The sequence below is a fragment of the Bradysia coprophila genome, unplaced genomic scaffold, assembly GCF_014529535.1.
Source record: "Bradysia coprophila strain Holo2 unplaced genomic scaffold, BU_Bcop_v1 contig_297, whole genome shotgun sequence".
In the NCBI taxonomy this organism is placed as follows: Eukaryota; Metazoa; Arthropoda; class Insecta; order Diptera; family Sciaridae; genus Bradysia; species Bradysia coprophila.
The window spans coordinates 674,841-695,921 of NW_023503555.1; the positions used below are offsets into that span (position 1 = coordinate 674,841).

General features: G+C 35.5%; 1 protein-coding gene across 2 annotated transcripts; it reads right to left on the bottom strand.

Moving 5' to 3' along the window:
- Positions 1-2,734: 2,734 nt before the first annotated feature.
- Positions 2,735-8,084, bottom strand: LOC119078675. 2 transcript variants are annotated; one of them, XM_037186335.1, is made up of 4 exons: positions 7,654-8,084; positions 3,597-3,729; positions 3,305-3,393; positions 2,735-3,053 (listed from the first exon to the last, which is right to left on the bottom strand). In XM_037186335.1, exons 1-4 carry the CDS (start codon positions 7,825-7,827, stop codon positions 2,955-2,957), a joined length of 495 nt encoding a protein of 164 aa, XP_037042230.1. In that variant the 5' UTR covers positions 7,828-8,084; the 3' UTR covers positions 2,735-2,954. The 2 variants fall into 2 exon arrangements, with proteins under 2 accessions (XP_037042230.1, XP_037042229.1); XM_037186334.1 differs by having other exon boundaries at positions 3,537-3,729; positions 7,654-8,083.
- Between the last annotated feature and the right edge of the window lie 12,997 nt (positions 8,085-21,081).

Sequence of the window (21,081 nt, forward strand, 5' to 3'; positions counted from 1 at the left end):
TGCATTTCGAAAAAATATGTTCTTGAAATGAGACCACTCGGTCAGTCTCATAAAGTCCAACGAAAAAAAAATCCAAGAGAGACCATTCGGTCGTTCTATTACATTCTCATAAAATATTCAAAAACGAGACTACTCCGCCAGTCTCATAAAGTCCAATGAAAAATAATCCAGGAAAGACCACTCGGTCGCTCTCTTACATTCTCGTAAAATATTCAAAACGAGACTTCTCGGTCAGTCTCCTCAAGTCCAACGAAAATAATCCAAGAAAGACCACTCGTTCGGTCTCTTATATTCTCGTAAATGTTCAAAAACGAGACTTCTCGGTCAGTCTCCCAAAGTCCAACGAAAAATAATCCGAGAAAGACCACTCGTTCAATCTCTTACATTCTCGTAAAATATTCAAAACGAGACTTCTCGGTCAGTCTCCTCAAGTCCAACGAAAATAATCCAAGAAAGACCACTCGTTCGGTCTCTTACATTCTCGTAAAATGTTCATAAACGAGACTTCTCGGTCAGTCTCCTAAAGTCCTACGAAAAATAATCCAAGAAAGACCACTCGGTCGGTCTCTTACATTCTCGTAAAATATTCAAAACGAGACGACTCGGTCAGTCTCCCAAAGTCCAACGAAAAATAATCCAAGAAAGACCACTCGGTCGGTCTCTTACATTCTCGTAAAATGTTCATAAACGAGACTTCTCGGTCAGTCTCCTAAAGTCCTACGAAAAATAATCCAAGAAAGACCACTCGGTCGGTCTCTTACATTCTCGTAAAATATTCAAAACGAGACTTCTCGGTCAGTCTCCCAAAGTCCAACGAAAAATAATCCAGGAAAGACCACTCGGTCGCTCTCTTACATTCTCGTAAAATATTCAAAACGAGACTTCTTGGTCAGTCTCCCAAAGTCCAACGAAAAATAATCCAGGAAAGACCACTCGGTCGCTCTCTTACATTCTCGTAAAATATTCAAAACGAGACTTCTCGGTCAGTCTCCCAAAGTCCAACGAAAAATAATCCAAGGAAGACCACTCAGTCGGCCTCAAAGTTTTTGTAACAACGGTTCGAAATAAGACCTATACGAAGATATATCCAATTTAGCAACACGCGTAAGGTGGCTGGCAGTCCAATCCTAAAGTTAAGCATCATTCGGCGCGGTTAGTACTTGGAGTGGTGACCGGAAAATACATTACGAAATAAAAAAAAGGTAAAAAAAATAATCAAATATCACTAAAATTTCTATCATTTCAGCGAATTATAAGAAAAAATAAAAAACTGTGCCATCTGTGAATGCGGGAAGAAACTACAGCCTAAAGACAATGAAATATATCACAGATGGAAAATGGAAATGAGAGTTCTCAGATGGTCTCAGAAAATGTCGAAAAGAAAGTGATAGTTCTCAGATGGCCTCAAAAGGATCTCGAAAAAAAAAATTAAAATGAGACTTCTCAAATAACCTCAAGAAATATCGAAAAGAAAGTGAGAGTTCTCAGATAGTCTCAAAAGACGTCGAAAAGAAAGTGAGAGTTCTCAGATGGCCTCTAAAAGGATTTAGAAAAAACTGAAATGAGACTTCTCAAAGAGTCTCAAAAATATTTTGAGTCTCAAACATAGTCAAATCTAAAAAAGAGACCACTCAGTCGGTCTCGTAAACTATTTTGAAAAAAGACCACTCAGTCGGTCTCGCAAATTATTAAAAAAGAGACCACTCGGTCGGTCTCGTAAAATACAGAAGAAGAGACTACTCGGACAGTCTCGTAAAATACAGAAGAAGAGACCACTCGGTCAGTCTCGTAAAATAGAGAAGAAGAGACCACTCGGTCAGTCTCGTAAAATACAGGAGAAGAGACCACTCGGTCAGTCTCGTAAAATTCAGAAGAAGAGACCACTCGGTCAGTCTCGTAAAATAGAGAAGAAGAGACCACTCGGTCAGTCTCGTAAAATACAGGAGAAGAGACCACTCGGTCAGTCTCGTAAAATAAAGAAGAAGAGACCACTCGGTCGGTCTCGTAAAATACAGAAGAAGAGACCACTCGGTCGGTCTCGTAAAATACAGAAGAAGAGACCACTCGGTCGGTCTCGTAAAATACAGGAGTAGAGACCACTCGGTCAGTCTCGTAAAATACAGAAGAAAAGACCACTCGGTCGGTCTCGTAAAATACAGGAGAAGAGACCACTCGGTCAGTCTCGTAAAATACAGAAGAAGAGACCACTCAGTCAGTCTCATACAGTCTATTGAAACATCTAAAACGAGACTTCTCATCGGTTTCGCAATCATCATCATCATCAATTCATCAGTATATGAGAAGAAACCAGTCTCAAAGGTTCGAAAAGAGACGTCTCACCTCCATACAAAAAAAACGGTCTCAAAAGGGGTCTCACATTCACTTTTTTTTTACCCGGGCAGTCATTTATAAGTTATAAGTTACGTGGTTGTAAGTCATAAGTCGACTACTTATAAAGTAAAACTTTTGAGCTATAAACTTATGAACTTATAAAGTTTATTGGTCAAAAGTTTGACTATTCGCACATTTTTTTTTATATAATTCGACAGTATGGCAACGGACGCCAGTTTTTTGTTTGTATGAAAAAATCCAGCGGATGAGATCACAATTGTTTATTTCAAATATCCACCTATATACGATCAGAGAATAGTTAAATAATTTTTATTTTATCCAAAAAAATAACACTATTTCAATATTTATTTACAAGTTACAATAAGTTTTTCATTTTTAAGTACATACAACAATAATATTACGATTTTTTTTTCTTTTACTTTTTATATTTTAATTTCAAAATAAATTTTATATTCGGTTCGTCTCAGTACAATTTTCCTTTATAGACTTTTCTTTCTCAAAAATATGGACGACCTCTTAATTTGGCATTTTTTGTGTTAAATCTTTTTTTTTGCAATGTAACATAATTCTATACATTCATCATAAATATTTAATAAATAAATTTAAAAACAAGTAACAGCATTGAAATAGCATCGCCAATACACACGACCTTTGCTTGGACTCAATCCACTTTCACCGTTACCTCGTCGCTGAAGTCCCATCTGAGAAAAGTGCTAAATTAATATTTATATTTAATAAAAAAGCACCGAACCCACGTATACTTATATACAAAAGAGAGTAAAGAGAGCAAAATATATAGGCCGGATGTTGCACATAATTTAATTTAAACGGAAAAAAATATTTTTTTGGGACATTTGTCGCCTTTAATAAAATGTAACGTAAAATGTACGTAAAATTACATTTGATTATAAGGCAAAAGTAATCCTCCGGTATATGAATGAAATAAACTTGCCATATCATCAGGTAGACGATTTTCCTGATTATTTATATCCGTCAAATCCATTTCAGCTGGTAGATAGTCTGATATGTTATGTATGTCTTCTGCATTTCATTCAAACAGTTTATTGGACACATACGTATACGCGGATAATGAAATGGTAAAACGTAAATTTTATTTCGCAATTTTCCGCTTTTTGGTGTGGAAATTAATTTTTAAAATGAAAAATTATATATTTGACCGTTACCATCGGATGTCGGTATAAATTTCAATGTAAAATCCTTTCCAATTTTTTGCATACGCCCACCTGTGTATCTATTGCTGTCCTTATAGAGTTCGCTGATTTTTCGAATTTCTTTCTGATCGCCGTCTTCCAGAGCATGATGAAGTGCCACCATTATTCGGTCGAGTAGTATTGCAGCTCGTTTCGGCACAACGAGCTTTCTCAGCCGAGACAAACAAAATTGAAAATTAGATTTTCATTAATTTGGCTCTTAAAATTAAATAGACAGAATTCGGTGTGCTGTTTACGGGGTCGACAGCATTCAATATAATGGCGAGCTACTCAAATACCTTCCATTAGATGTGGAAATTGACTCAAGGCCGCAGGCCGAGTGTGACTATACGCATCGTATGCCTAACTGAGTTTTCCGACTGGAGAAAATAGGAAATGTTATGAAGAGCGAAGTTTTGAAATTTCCTATTTTTCCTCGAGGTAAGCCCAACATTTTTAATCTGTGCGCGGTGTGAACAAAGAAAAACCTCAATTCATTGCAGCATTTTTCCAACAGAAACAAAAAGTTGACAGTTTGGTGGAGAAAATGACTTGCTTCTCGTATAGACGAAGAAAAAACATTCTCACTTGAATTGTCATAAGACAAAACGTCAACAAAACGTCAAGGTGTTCTGGGTGGAGAAATAACCGAGTTGCATTAACGCTAATCTCAATAATGGCCGCGAAAATTTAACTTAGGCCTAATTTTCTATAATCGTTTGAGGCATCGTGTGAGGTATGTCTGAACAGTTAATCTCATAGAGAATCCATTGCAGAGAAGTTTTATGATTACAAGTTGAAAAAACTCATAGGAGCTTTGTTTTTGAAGCCAAAGTTGGCAATTTTTTGTTAGAATGAAAAAGTTAAATGAACAAAAAAGGTTCTAATCTGGTGAAATTGATAGTTTTATACCTATTCACCCTAAATAACAATTTTCTGAGCAAATAAACGTAAATTCGTCGATTATGTCGTCATTTGCCGATTTTGTTTGCAAATAAAGTTGAAATTTTTGGTTGAAAATTCTTAGTTGGGAACACTGACAGAGTTACCCTGCCCGAGTGAAGGCGAAGAACAACAACGTTCTTATGGTATTTCATAGCTGGACTCCTCAGCTATTCACTACAGTTAGCAGCAATGTCTTCTGTTCCCAACTGCCCGAGATATCTGTCAACATTGTGAGCAATTTCATGCTACTACCCCAAAAATCAAAAATCAGCCTAGAGGCAAGGGAAAAATGAATTTTAAATTTTTTTTTTGCTGTTTCGGATTCCTTGGTCAATTCTGAGTACAGCCTAGGGTCAGGCCTTTTAAAATAAAAACAAAATGAAAATACGACCCACCCTAGTATGTATGACTGTAGAAGTAAATTTTCGTATGAAGGTATGTTATCGCACTAGATGTCGATTGTCAACCCGAGGCGAAGCCGAGTATCGAATTCGCTCACTGAATTGCATAAAAGAAATATGTGAAATGGTAACTTCGTCCTTTCAGTTGAAGTTATGGCAATTTTATAGCAGGAGAAAATCAAAATTGTTTTGTTTGAACTAATTGATCCAATTACAATGTGTTTTGATATTTTACTGCAGCTTTGCACAGCGATTCTTTTCGACTGTTCAACAAAAGAAAAGTTTTATGTTTCTTGTGCCACTGCAGTTAGCTGTTACAATATTTAAAGTATAACATATTGAGCAAACCCCACACTAATTTTTACTGAAATAATGGGAAATAGTGGAGGGGTCGCTGAACTGATGATTAATTAATGAACTTAAGTATCAAGAAATTAAAATGTAATCCCCAAGGGAGTTAAATTTTAATTCCAAAAAATATTCGGTCGCGTCTACACCCGATTTGTAACAAACCTTCACACAATACTGTATGGTTCTGGTTCACATGTAATTTTAAGAAAATATCACTGTTATAACAGGAAACAGTTTGTCTGCAACGATGAATGGTAGAAATGACGCAGTAAGAGATGGCCAACACTTGAAAATATATGAGAAAAAAGAAGTAGGTAGAAGGACTGCCTTTTTAACTTCTATGAAGAGGCGAAACATCAGATTTAATTTAACACAAAACACAACTGCAACAGTGATTTGTTGGGTGTACGATTGTGTATTTTGCTCCAATGACATTTCCGGATTATATTGCAACAATAGTCTATGACGGTGTATAATCAAGATACAAGAAAAATATTCAATTTGCATCTTCAAATTGAATTTCTTTTCCGTCGTATCATTTTCCAATAAAATAGAAAATTTATAAAACTCAACAATACGTGGATTGGATTTCCTTCCCATCCAACAATGTCTAAAAAAAATCCAAAGTTCATAATTGTCAAGGTGTTTCGTATTAAAACGTTTGCAGAGGATTATTTTAAGTAGGTAGACAGCTGCATTCTTTCTTGAACGATTTTATTGAGATAAAATTGTCCATGAGTCTCCACAAAATTCATGAATCAGTACATCAAGCTCAAAATTGAGATATTCCATACATTCATCTGTGATCGACAATGACTACGAAAACAAATCAAAGATTTGGTTCGAAATATAAATACTTTGATATTAAAAGAAAAAGAACTAGTAGATTAATAAATAGTTACTAAATTGCTTCCATGTATGTTTGTTGATCAAAAGAAGTAGTAGATTAGCATAGCAATGAAATGATTGCCGTGTTTGCACAAATTTTGTTGGAAAGTTGTATTTGATTGATAAAAGTACTTAACTCAGTTCGGTTTCGGTGAAAGTATTTACAAAATAGACAGTCAGTTTTAAGTTGGTGGAAATAGGTTCATTGATTCGAAGAATAAATTATTTTAAAAAAGAAAATGCGGGCGACGACTGACGATTGTGTAGCCAAAAACTTATACAAAATGTTCGATGCAAATTCCATTCACTGGACGATTCTGCATTGCAATTGTGTGTTATTTGACGGTTAACACGATTCTTTTCTACATACATGGAATTTAGACCTCTCTGCTAGAGATCCTCATTGTGATAGAGATCAGCTGTTAAAGATAGTAACGACAAAAATTCTTTACAAGCAAAATATGTGCAAAATATTAAGCAAAGAAGAGATTTCGAAATCTTGAGATCGCCAAATAGTATATTATGTCCATAGGACTAAAACGGTCTATTTTTGACCCAGGTTCCTAACTTCTGCATAAACTGGAATTTTCCGTACAGGACATGTTGTCAACCTCGGCCTTCCTTCTGGTAAACAATTTTCATATCTATTTCGCAAAATTTCGTTGCCCTTTTTGAGAAAAACGTTGTTTGCAACTCAGTGACAAATAAGCACACAATGTGTATTGCCACACTCGGTTTGCGGCCTCGAGTGCATAGAGAAGAGTTGCAAAAAAGGTGTTTGCGGCTGAAAGTGGATTTTCATATTTTTCGAACGCAATCAAGTGTACATGCTTTGTTGTTAAATCGGTCGTAGAGTGACAAACAAAGTTGTTATGGTTTAATTTTATTTTAGTTTTCAGCGCAAAAAACGTTGTTTGTGACTCGTGATGAAAGTTGAATTTTTCAAGTGGAATTTTTCGGAACATGTCGTAAGCTAGTACTACTAGTACCCAAATATTCAACGTTCAATTGATGACTCATGGCCAAAATATACTATTGATCACCAAGCGAAAAAATAGATGGAATTTTCATTTCCAAGGTGTTGTTTTCTCGCTACGCTCTGGATACAAGTGATCCAGGTCAATCGAAAAAACTGAAATTTCCTACATTTTTCCCGAGACCAACACAGCGTTTTTCACAACAAAGTTTTGGATGAGGTGAGAAAATGACTCTTTTCTCGCGTGCATTGTAAAAAAATGTCTCACTTAAACTGTCACTTTGTTTTTGGTTCTGACAAATAGTTCACAGTACCAATTTTGAAACCCATTTTCTGTAAACGGAATTATTATGAAAAACGACCCCGAAAATAGCCACAATTTTATTGGAATTTTTCCATTCGAGCATCGGTTAGTTATGCCGAAATTATAATTTCCCATGAAAACAAATCCTTATTAACCCTGATGCCTTGCGCAAATTCAAATGGAAATTAAACAGCCAGTGAACAGCAAATTTTACATTATACATACCGGATACTCATCATATCTAATTCTATCCACTGAATTATCGATATGCTCCTCATTTTCATCCGGCGAAACTCGTCGTTTAATTGGAACTGATTTTCCACTCACAAAACAGTCATTCAAAATGATACAAATCATGAAAATTGCACACAAAATATTTATTTTCCCATAAATGCCCATGACTTTCCGTTTTAATGTCTTTGATCAGTTTACAGAACAGCACCGCTTGAACACAATTTAATTGTTTTATTGGTTGTATCAAGTCGAAACGAAATAAAAAAAAATTCGAACCACAAGAACTTTCGTTTATAAATTTTTAATTTCAAAAATTGGTTACTCTCAACGGAAATATGACGATGCCAAGTGTAGACGTAGATCCTACAATCGCGGAAACTGTCAATAGTCTAAACCAGTTCGTAGTGTTCATATGCTCTTTTATAGATTTGAATGCAGCCGAATGCTATATACTATATACACACAACAAGCCAGCAGTTCCATTCAGACTGTACTGGTACGACATAAACATTATAAGTATAACGTACGCACGCATATACACTGCGTTTAACCCACTATATTCATGTAACAACAACAACAGCAGCAAACAACTTTTCCACATTTTTCTTCGGTGTTTTTTTTTGTTTCAATAATGGGGCAAACCGTTTTTCCAAGAAAATAACCAATTTCCATGCGCATTAGAACATGTACAAAACTTGATTAACGGACGGAAGCTTTTAACCAAAAGCTTCATTCAATTGAGTAAAATACAAAAATTTTGTACCTAACAATTCTTGGTACAATCAGATGTAACCATTTCAGCGAAACAAAATGCTGCGTCAAATTAATTCCTAGTTTTTCCACTTCCCACCATTCCGTAGGCTGTTTCTCTGACGTGGACGTGTCATAAAGAACCTAAAACTTTCGTGAGAAATTTATTTCATTTCACGTGTATCGTCGCCGAAAATCCCCAAACTGAAATAAAAATATGATCTAATGTTACAGCACGCATACGATTGCATTTTTTTTTTTTTTTTTTGGTATATACATGGTCAACAGGTAGGTGGGTATGAGGTATACATGTGTGGATTATGATAATGATTCATGGTTGTAAACCCAAAAAAATACACGCAAAATTTTCTTTTCGTTAATTTCAGTTCGATGCAGAACTTAAATCACTTGAATTTATGGGAATAGTTTTTCGTTTAAGTTAAATGACCGCATAAAAAACGAACACTGACCACCGACAAGCTAAAAAATTGTCTCCAACTGTGTTGTACAAGGGATGGCTTTCAAAAAGCAATTTCTGAGTCGTTATTGTGTTGAAACTTTAACGCACCCTCAATTATGTTGACCATAACCAGCTAATACTTAAATAATAAATCATTTTTGGTACAAGTTATTTTATATTATTCTTAATTGTGTGCTCGCATGAAAAAAAGAGCCCAATCCACAATTTGCTACACATAATACATTCACATTACTACTTTCGGTATACGAGGACTGGTTGTAGCATTGCAAAAAAAAAAGGAGAATATTTTTTGCTATTGAATTACCAATGTAGAAATGAGTTTCAGGGGTCCCATTGTCAGACTCAATTGAATAGGAGGTCTGCATTCGTGAGACCATACAAATGCCGCAAAAATGAACGTCTACATCATGAATGAAAACAATTTGATTTTTACTAGCCTAGCGTCACCTTTTTTCTTTTGAGGTTTTTGTCAGTTGTTTTGGAAGTTTTGGGTATTGCTTAATTTCCTCTTACTCCGTCTACGCTCCGTGTAGCTAAACCACGCCTATTTTTTATTGTTTAAAACGTAAACGGAGCAAGTGGAAATCAAGCATAATGGTTAGAGTTAAGCAAGCTCTACAAGTGACACTTTATCCCAAGTCTATATACCGTACAGTTACAGTGGGCTTTTTTAGTTAAGAACATTTTCAGACATTTTCGAGTCTTAACAGTCATCGATGTTCCCAGTCAGTTAAGTTGTTTCCACTTATGCTATTTTGCGCCAAGGTATCATACACTGGGGTACGTCGATGGGCATTAAAAACTCTCATTTAAAATTGTGTTTTCTTATGGTGAACATGCCGTATAACCGGAAATATCTCAAAAATAAGAAATTTCAAGATGGCCGCCATGATCTTGAAATATCGAAAAAAAAGTTTTCCGCCAACGAAACTGTACAATCGACACTTTATCTCAAAAGTATAGTTTCCACTTAAAAAGAGCACTCCGGTTAGCCTCCGTCTGTATGACAGTTGTAAAATAGAACAAAAGAACTGTCACGCAAACGGAGTGGAAATTGAATTTATTTCAATTTTTTACTCCGTTTACGTGACAGTTACTTTGTTCTATTTTACAACTGTCATGTAAACGGAGGCTAAACGGAGTGCTCTTTTTAAGTGGAAAATACGAAATTTCAAGATGGCCGTCATTTTCATGAAATATCGAAAAAAAAAGTTTTCCGCCAACGACACTGTACAAGCGACACTTTATCCCAACTCTCTACATGCTGTATAGCCGAAAATATCTCATCTTTTACACTTTTCAGTTCGAGAAGCAGACGAGAAGTTAAGTTAGTAATCGGACCCAAGACTACCTAGACCAATCTCGTGATTTTCAATATTTCTACCCTCCTCCACTGTCTGTACTTTTTCAATGTTTATGACGTGGTCATTATGGTCACTTCGCTACTAGCAATAAACTATGGTATGCAGAATCAAGAAACTGTTAACAGTATTTTAGGACGGACACAGGTTTCAAAGATACAGTCGATGACTGGAACAAAAATCTATTATCGACATCCACAAATGCAAATGCAAATGAACAAATGCATATGAACATGAACTGAAAATGAAACAATTAGTGAAGTAAAAGATTTAAGATCAACCCTCTGAAAATGCTGAATATCTTTAAAAAAAAATAGTAATGCATTCGCTTCGACATTGGAGTTAACAGACGACAACTATTAAATCCAGCGACTTTTTTCGAGAAAATTTCTCTTGAATTTTCTTGACGTTCTCAAATTTCACAAAAAACAATTTCAAGAAAATTCGAAAATCGAGAAACTTCAAGAAAACTTGGTTCAAAAATAGGTATTGGTTAAATCGAAAATATGATTCCTTTCACCTACCAAGAACTGGAGTTTTCTTGTCGATCCAATTCGATGTTTATAACATTTCGATAAGAAGGAGAAAAGGGGGAGCGCTGATGCATTTTCAGATATTTTCATGACGAAAGCAACAGGAAAAATCCACCACTCGATTGTTAATCGTATCATTTTCAATTTTAGACCGTGAACTCAATTCAAACTGTTTATGAACTTCGATTTATCTGTAATAATTGAATTGTGAAATGCGATGCCAAATGTATTTTCCCTTTTAACTAGTTCATTTTACAGTTCACTACACAAATTTATGCGAACGAAGTGCAGAGTCTGCCTGCATTTGTTGTTTTCATCAATAAATTGTTTATTTTTGATGCTGACTTGAATAAACTTTGTTGTGATGTGCGTAACAGATTCCGAGATCTGTTTCAGCATTTTAATTTGGTCTCGTATCGAAAGTCCTTACTTCTTCCGTAGAATTGCTGCCTGTAATCTATACTCACAACGCTACACTGAATAGCTATGTGGGAAAATAACACCAAGTGCTCAGTATTAAACCTGATAAATATTGTATATCAAGCACTTCATTCAGCAAGCACAGCATCATTGAGAGTATCACCTCACCAGTCAACGACAGTCACTTTTCTATTCACAAGACCACGACAGAGTAAAGTCAACCAGGCAGGAGCGCTGATTTGACTAGGGACCTGAATAATCTAGTAGCCCTATAGTTTTTGCGAATAAAATTTTTCAATTTATGTCAGTGTTCATTTGAGTTCATTTTCATCCAGTGTATCAGGTCCCTTATTTGACGTTTCGAAAATGAACCGCTCCTGTCTGGTTTATTTTACTCTGCTGTGACAAAACACTTCATTTGAGAGTACTTTCTTACTTACTTACTTAATACCGTCGAAGATATGTGCGTCTCTGTTGTAGCAGCGTCTCTGGATCATTATGCAAAAACGGTTCCAAATTGTTCTTAGTATTGCTGGCGTTAACAATACAGCAATCCTGGGAAGACTTTTGGGCCAACTTTAACTGTCGTATATTTCTGATATAATCGAAAAATCATCAAAACCCTATTTTTTTAAATTTCTTCTTACATCGCTCATTTCTTCCCAGGATTGCTGCATTATTAAAGCAAGCAATACTACCATTTGGAACCGTTTTATTCAGTGAAAAATATGGTTTTTCTAGAACCATTTTTTTACACGCTAGAAGGTCAACGAATCTGGTGAAACTTTACGTCTGCATTCGTTTGAAAGCTCTTGAAATTCCCTCTAAAATGAGCTACGACACGACTATATTGCTTTCCAGTCAGAGATTTTAGAAAGCTTTAAATTCAAAAAAACTGAAAAAGTCATGGTCGAAAGCACTTTTTGTAATTTTTCATATTTTTTTTAAAATTTTAAAGTATGCTAAATTGAAGCCACTGTCTCAACGAGTAATTATCATATGCACTTAACTTTTCCACACAGTCGGCCAAACTGATCTCACTATGCCTTTAAGACCAAAAAGTCGGTTTTCAGAAGTTTTTACCCGCAGGCCTTACAAAACAATAGTATTTTTCGTTGAATTTTTTAGGACTAGTCGTAAGCTTGTCATAACGAGGCGAAGCCGAGTAAATACTTATTTGTGCTTGAAGACTGAAATTCGACGGATTTCGACACGCATTCTACGATCAAAAAGTTCAATTTTTCTGTACTTCTCAGAGAGAGGTATTTGCGGCCAAGAAAGTACTCTCTCGGACGCTCCCTCCGGATTTTCCTATATATTTTTCCGGCCACGATCAAGTGTGCATGCTTTGTTGTTGAAATGGCTGTAGAGTGATTTCTATGTTAATGGTGTTGTGTTTTCGTCCATCGATATAATATACTGTAGATAATGAGACACGAAGATCGAAATTTCGGAAATATAGCACACATACAAGTGCAAAAAATACGAATCACAACACGAAACGAAGAGAAAAAGGAAATTGAGAAATACATAGTTTCAAATATTTTCAAATATTTGTATGACATTATTTCGCGCGCTTCCTTAAAACGTAAGTTACGTTACACATACATCCATGTGATCTTTCCGCATAAAGTTGCTTTGACATTACTTATCTACCGTATATTATATCGATGGTTTCGTCTCATTTCAGTTTTCAAGCACAAAAATCGTCCTCAAAACTCGTGATGAAAGCTGAATTTTTCGGTACTAGTCGTAAGCTTGTCCTAACGAGATGGAGCCGTTCATCACTCGTAACAAAATTTACTATTGTCAAAACGCTACACCCTACTATTTAGAGTACCAATCATGCTTAAATCCGTCGAGTGAATATTATATTTATTGATGTCATATTGACATTATTGCGACGACATCTTGCTTGAAATAGTGGATGTAACGGTAGAGAAGAGTTTAGAATGTAGAAAACTAATGCAATGCCGTTTCAGATTTGAGGATGTCAATCAATGTTAAAAATGTACATTTATGTTTGTTTGCACTGAGAGAAAATATAATATTCGTTACTCTAACCAGTAAATTGATACAAGACTTTTTTTTAATTATTATTTCGTACTAATGACTATTGGTGTACGATTGCAGGCTGGATTTGGTTTATCATTGATTTCAATTTCAATATTATGAAATTTGTGTTGTAATCCTAACCAGAAAAAAATAATTCCCGATAATGAAGGCAGTAATATGTAAATCATTAAAATATTTCATCTAATTGGTGCCATGCGACATTCAAATTAAAAATTTTGATGAAACAAAATAGGGAAACAAAATAACTGCAAACTTAATTTTTTTTAATAATTCATAATGACTGAACACGAGTAAGCTATACTGATAATACGTACACAAACTTCCTACATGGACTGTATTCGTAATAAATAATAATTTCGTTGGAAGCAAATTAATACATACAAAAAAAGCAATCCACAAAAGCATATTATTATTGCGCCCTCATTCAAATGTAAAGGGATCAGAAAGATAGCAGAAATCTATTGATATCCACTCCGGTTTTGATTTATTGCCTCTAAAAAATAGATTTTGAATCACGAACCGTGTACGATAAAACACCAGTACACAATTCCTGTTTCATAGAATGTTTTAGTTTTATGCAACTCTGCATCATAATGGGCAAAATTTGCAAACGATAGATGCCTCGTTGTTTGAAACTCGACACAAAGTACTTTATTATATACACGATGTATATTGTGTCTCCCGAACTGCGGTCTTACACATCTAGTGCCTAATAAAGTAATTTGCGTTCGATGTCAAAAATAACCATTGAGTGTGCAAATTTCACACGAGCATCGCCAAACCAACAAGAAAAATTTTCATGAAAAACAATCAAAAATCGATCACACTATTCCGTATATAACCACTTGATTCTTCCTTCTAACTGACAGTTAGTAACTGTACCGGGGACGTAATCGAAATTTTTTAACAATTCGACAATTCACAAAAGAATATTCTGAAGGTTGCACTTTAGAATCTTCCACATTTACTTTCTTTGGTAAAGGAAAACTTTCGTAACAGAAAAAATTCGTAAAGAAAACGTTCACAGGGAAAACTTTTGGTGCCTTTGCTCTACCGGTAAGCTTTTACAGCAACTTGATACTGTGTACGAACAGTGTAAGCTTTTGGAGCTTATGAATCGTACTGCATATGAAAAGATGTATGATGTTCGAACACCCAATAAGTGCAATTCGTTTACTGATGGTATATAACGTACATTACTTCTCAATACACCAGTGCAGTGGTTATGATAATAAATCCCAATTTAGTAGAGAGATAATTATAGAAAACCAAAATTGAAATTTTAAATATTTCGAGGATTTGTCGTGTTACTTTACTGATTCCAGTGTTAGCCTAGTCGGCAGTGCCGCTTTTAGCTTTTAGGCGCCATGGGGCAATCGGAAAAATAGGCGTCAATTTAGTAAAGCTAAATTTTTTTAAGGACCTCGGGCGCCATTTTCTTCTGCTCCACTTCGGGCGCCACGGGCATTTGCCCATATGGCCCATATGGAAAAGGCGGCACTGCGGTAGTCGGTAAGCCTCTGTTCATAAAAACGCATTCTCATGTTACAGTACTATCTCAGCTCACAAACACACCTCGAATTTTTAATAATCTTTATTTCGAATCTTGTTATTTAACCTGTTACAGAGGGCAAGCATATGACCAGTACTATTATCGGATCTATTACTTCCATCGATCAAAGTATTTTTAATCGGTTGATTTCAAATCTTGTACTTCTATTTTGTAACATGCATTTTACCATATACAGGAACAGGACCATATTATCCACAGCTGGTCATTATTTTGACGTCTCAACTGTTACTGCTGCTTCTTTCCGTTTCTCTGATTTCTTTTTGGCACATGATTGAAATAAGAGAAATCGAGTAAAACATCTTATGAAGGAAAGTAGGATTTTTACTTGTGCAAAACAGTTGTAAAAAAATCACAAACGTAAACTACTGAGTGCTCTTAGCACATTTATTCTACACTGTATACGTACAGTATTGAGTACTACATAGTAACTCATTTATAGTAAGGGGATGGAGGACAAAAAATCTACAAAAAGTGAGGACAGAATGTATGGACGATACATCCCGTCCTCCCTTTTCGCAGATTTTTAGCTCCCTTGTCCCCTAAGAGTACCAAATTGTTGAGAGATCATAAGAATAAAATAAGGAACCAAACCCACCTACGTACCACTACTTTCTACTACCATTACAATGACTTATTGATTCCTGTTCAATATAAAATGCATGATTGCCCTGACTGATAAAACTATTCAAACTCACGTAACTCTTATTTAAAACTTGGAAATCTTCGACGTATTTTACTTTTTATATTTTGTATATTTCGTAGGACGCAACATATTCCGGTATTCTCTTTGAAATCATATTCCATATAACTTCGTTGTAACTTTTAATGAAAATAAATAAGCATTGAATGAATATCAAGTTCTCCAGTGAGCTTTACGTAATATGAAAAAATAACAATGTTCACGATGCTATTGGTGGGGTAGGGAATGGCTGAGGAAATATTTATCGACTTTTTATAGTTACACAGTGCGACGATATGACTTTTTCTTGGTGATTGTTGAGACGCTAAACATCTCAAAATGTAACCTTTTACAAATGGCAACGTCATTTGTTATCGATAGGGATGACAAAGATTCTTAATACCAATGAAGTAATAGATTTTGTATCAATTTGATAGTATAAATAGAAACTAGAGATTTTCCTTGCAAACAACTTCCCTCTTTATCCGTAATCAAATATGCTGAGTAAGGTGTCAGACAACATCTGCCCTACTATCGGATCTACTAACTTCATTCGATTATTTGGATTAATTATTTTCGAGTGAATGATTTCAAATCTTCTACTTCATTTTTAACTTGTATTTTGTTATGCCAAGAACGTCGTTTATTCGTAAAGTCGTTATCGATCGATAACATATGGTACATACGAACATTCTAATACACGAGTATTGTTTTGTGGAAACAGTCAAGTACATATTAAAATAGTAATAATTCTCAATTGTCTTCCTTTGTCGGTTTTGTATCATATGCACTGAGCTATTTCTTCCCAAATGTCTTTTAAAATATCATAAATACCACCGGTGGTAGTTCATCCGTAATTTAACACCCACCCACCACCATACAGATGGCTACATACATTTACTGACTTCAATGAATAAAGCCCTCGGCTCGCATTACAAATTTCGAATATAATTCAAGCAACAAACTCCCAAAAAGTAAACTATCGCAATCGACAGTAGCTTTACTTACAAATTGTTTGCAATGGTTGCTGTTCGTTCTGTTGCTTGATTTCTACATAAGTGCATGACCTTTTAACCTTTTGCAAGCATATCGTGTGCATCAAGTATTGGGCTCTGATCTGAACAAATACTAGAAAAATGTATGTTAAAACTAATGAAGTAAAAGATTTTGTATCAATCTGGAGATAATACTTTGTTCGAAAGAAGTAACAGACTAGCGAAATAAACTCATGATACTGCCGTCGATGATGTGTTACGTTAGTGTAGTGGTAACTCACTTAAATATTCTCAGTGAAGACTTGCAAGATCCAAAGACCTTAAAAGTTTAGATGATAAATTTCAAGCCAATCAGATTTAAGAGATAAATTAGAATTCTCCCTCTAATTTATGGAGAGAACCGAATGTATCGATTTCATTGCCACGAGGGAAAACATACATTTTTATGAAAGAAATGAATTTCCTTTAATTGCTATGCATACTTCAAATGAACCTTACTTTCCTCGTGAAGGTGTCAAGGGTAATGTTGTTACGAAAGATCATCTAAATTGGATACCTAAAATACTCTTACGTGTTTGACCATCACGTGTATGACATGTACCAGGAAATGCTGCGATATAATTTCGCCATGCCATAGAAAGGTTATGCAATTATTGAAACCATTCGACTCTCTTGTGGTACACATTGTGTTTTATGTTATGTATCGCATTCGGATGTGTACAAAAAGAAAACTTGCAATCTCCTCCACCTCCTCATCAGATGTACCAATAAATATTTGTTTTCGAGTTAATCAACCGTTATAAAATCGTCTTCATTACGTAAACCAAAAATGTTTCTTTGATAAACATATTTCCGAGTATAGAGAGAGGACTACGAACATGATTGATGGTTTATTGGAAGCAGCAACCATATCGGTTTTTCGGCATAGTAGTGGAAGTTGTTATTTCATAAGCAAAACCGAAAAACTTTTATCCTTTTTCCATCTTATCTCTGTTTCATTCAATAATTTCTTTTTCGGTTTCTTAGGGGGTTTGTGTTCAATCAATGCTTTTTGGCTATGTTGCAGGATACATTCTAACGAATTTACAAAAGGGAAATGTTTTAAAAGAAATTTAATGTGTCATTGAGTAAAGTTGTGTTGTGTGGGCTTTATTGAGTAATAATGTGCAAAATATATGTTCGGTTTTGGTATGCCACTTTGGTATGCCTGTCTCTTTCCATTCTGTCTCTATTAAAACATTTTTTTTTGTGTAGGTCAATAGATCATCTTCAAGGCCGTTTGAAATAGGTTTCTTCCATCGTACGGCAAAAACGAATTTTGACAGGTCGAAAACAACCGACCGTCATCCACAGAAGCAAACATAACCGCAACTTAAACAAATTTGTTCGTTAAAAATTCAAAGTGGGGTTGTGTTGGCTTCTCTGTGGATGACGGTTGACATTTTGCCTTGGAAGAGACCTATGCCATCCACGTCGAATGAATGAATGAACGAAAGATTTAACGAAACTTAAGTCAGGTTACGTGTGAAAGTACCGCATCTTGAAGATGATCTATACGAGAATTTTTTTTTATGTAATGCAGCTAATCGGTATCATGGAGCCCGGAAGATTATTTTTCTTTTACTTTTGGTGTTAACGAAATTCGTTTTATACGAGGGGCACCCTAAAAGTTTCGGGAATCGGGTATTTCCGACGCATAAAAGTATTTAATTCGAACATATTCGTAAATTTCAACATTTTTTAAGGTAAATACCCAACTCAGTTCGAAAAAAGTGTGTACTCAGACATTAGGGCTTATCATTAAAAATTGAACTAAAATTTCACGACTTTGGCAAGTTTAGACCAGGGTTTCTGTTGCTTGGGTCGCAGTATCGCAGTATGTAATACCAGCTTAGTTCGATAAAAGATCCTAAAAATATTTATCTAAGAAATCCTAACAGATTTCATCAGAAATTTCGGGAAAAATCGAAAGAATTAGATTCACATGCGAGAGCGGCCCTACAAAATGGATCAGTTTATTTCTATAATTTCAGATGCAACATGGCCTGTTTCCTAGTGAAACAATAGCTTATGTTTCAGTTATGAAAGTCCATCCCTTTCCAGGCAGAACGTTTTTCCGCTTCTGAGATATTGAGGCCGAGAAAAAATCACGAAAAAGCCTGATACTGAAGTCTCACTTTGAGATCACATTTCGCGTGCCTTAAGGCCTATATCGTGGCTGTTTCTTGGTTAATTTGCTTTGAGTAAATGTGAGGAATTTATAATGTAAAAAATACATTAAAAATATAAGTTCTCGGAAAGTTTTTAGCGAAATTGTTCTAGGACTACACAATTTGCCAAGGGACACTGACTAAGATCAAACTGGTTTTATCTGCGTATATCAAATTATTTCACATGAATTATGACTTTTCTGATAGCTGAGAGTCCAAGGCAACAGCAAAGTACTTTCAGTTATCAAAACCTGGTTTTGAGATCTGTGGAGCTCTGAATCCTTCAGCATTAGGTGTTTTTAATTTATCGCATTACTACGAAGTGTCAACATTTGAAGGCCGCGTATATGACTTATTACCATTTAGATGGACCATACTTTACATGAGAACATAAAAATAAACAAGGCATCAGAACAGTCGGAGCGTTTGCTGAGACTTAGCCCCGTACGACCCGTAATCCTATTTCGTCCGTAACCATAATACGTCCGTAGCCGTAATACGCCCGGAACCCTAATACGTCTACAACCCTCTAATGCGTCTGTTACCAAAATGCAAGTCAAGTTGGGCATGGTCAAATTTACTGAAAGTGTTCATTTTTAAAATTGCGCATAGCGCAATTACGAAAACCCGTACGAAGTACCTCTCAAATAAAACCAACTATTTACGATATTATTTTAGAAATCCAAAATTTTTTGCCATGTTTCCATTGGGTATTCAATTACCTCTCAAATGAAACAAAAACTAGCAAAATCGGATGAGATTTACTCGATTTATGTGCAAAAAACACTTAGGGCCGAGTAGCGGCCTTAGTCCAAGGGCCCAAATTTGAAACTTTTTTTGTCATCATTCTATTCGGCATTCAATTATCTCTCAAATAAAACAAAATCTAGCAAAATCGGATGAGATTTACTCGATTTATGTGCAAAAAACACTTAGGGCCGAGTAGCGGCCTTAGTCCAAGGGCCCAAATTTGAAACTTTTTTCGTCACGTTCTTTTCGGTATTCAATTACTTTCCATAAAAAACTAAATTTGGCAAAATGGATGAGATTTACTCGATTTATGTGGAAAAAACACTTAGGGCCGAGTAACGACCTTTGAGCCCTCCCAACAAGCTCGCGTTGCATCCTACACAAAAACAATGTTCAGCAACTTTGTTCTACTCGTCAATACCTTTCGAATACCTTTGATATATCACAAGCAACTATTGCGTGCGTATTTCGGTAGATATCGTCGAAAGACTGAAAAACACCTATAGGGCCCTAGCTCTGGAAGGGCCGCCCCCCATGCCCATTTTCGAACTTGACCTTACTTTTGTCGATACCAATCGGGGAAAAAAAGAATTTTGAAAAAAGGTTGTGATTTGCTCAAGCTAGAGGGGTCACAGACGGACGGACGGACATTTTTTTTATTGCGGATTCGTCATCTATGAACACAACCAAATGCTTTGCCCTTACTGTCTGCTTCCAATTCGACGTGTTACAAACGGCATATTATAATCTTATAAGCCCCCAGTACTTCGTACGGGGCTAAAAACGAACAGCACTTCAGAAAATGAATTCCTCCATTTTCAAAAATGGCCGACATGCCTTTTTATAAATGTTCCTCAACTCACATCAAAATCTTTTTTTACGATGTTAAGACGTCAATTTGCTTAAAAAATGTTGAAATTTACGAATATTTTCAAATTAAATACTTTTATGCGTCGGAAATACCCGATTCCCGAAACTTTTAGGGTGCCCTCGTACATTAAAGTTTATGGTTTTTTAAAGTTTGAGTTGAGCTTGCTTTTAGATTTTACAGGTAAGAAACGAGAACCATTTTTGGCAGAATTCACACAAATTTTTTGGGGCAAAAGAGTGCGCTTTATAGATTTTTTGGAATTTATTGCAGACATTTTGACGCGCAAGGCGAGAGACACCTTAAAACATAAAAAGTTATAGAATTTCAAGTATTGGCAATAAGAAATGAACTAGGATTAGATCTGGTGACTTGATAATCGAACACTCCGCTATTCTTACCAATGAATGTGGCGAGCTCAGGGCTTTTCTGCTGAATCTGGACCGTTGAATTAGAATAAATTTGGGAATTGTAAGTTACACGGCAGAGTAAAGTTAACCAGGCAGGAGTGGACGTTTGACAAGGGACCTGAATAATCTAGTAGCCCTATATTTTTTGCGAATAACATTTTTCAATTTATGTCAGTGTTCATTTGAGTTCATTTTCAGCCAGTGTATTAGGTCCCTTATTTGACGTTTCGAAAATGAACCGCTCCTGCCTGGTTTATTTTACTCTGCCGTGTAAGTTATCAAATTGTAACAAGCTCCGAAGCTTTTTGATCTG

Bases quoted from the DNA above. Each gene is read 5' to 3' on its own strand.
- LOC119078675 (XM_037186334.1), bottom strand. From the start codon at position 7,827: ATGGGCATTTATGGGAAAATAAATATTTTGTGTGCAATTTTCATGATT. The intron at 3,730-7,653 runs GTATGTATAATG...CGGCTGAGAAAG, and splicing joins TTAGATATGATGAGTATCCG to CTCGTTGTGCCGAAACGAGC. The intron at 3,054-3,304 runs GCAAGTTTATTT...CACTTTTCTCAG, and splicing joins ATCGTCTACCTGATGATATG to ATGGGACTTCAGCGACGAGG.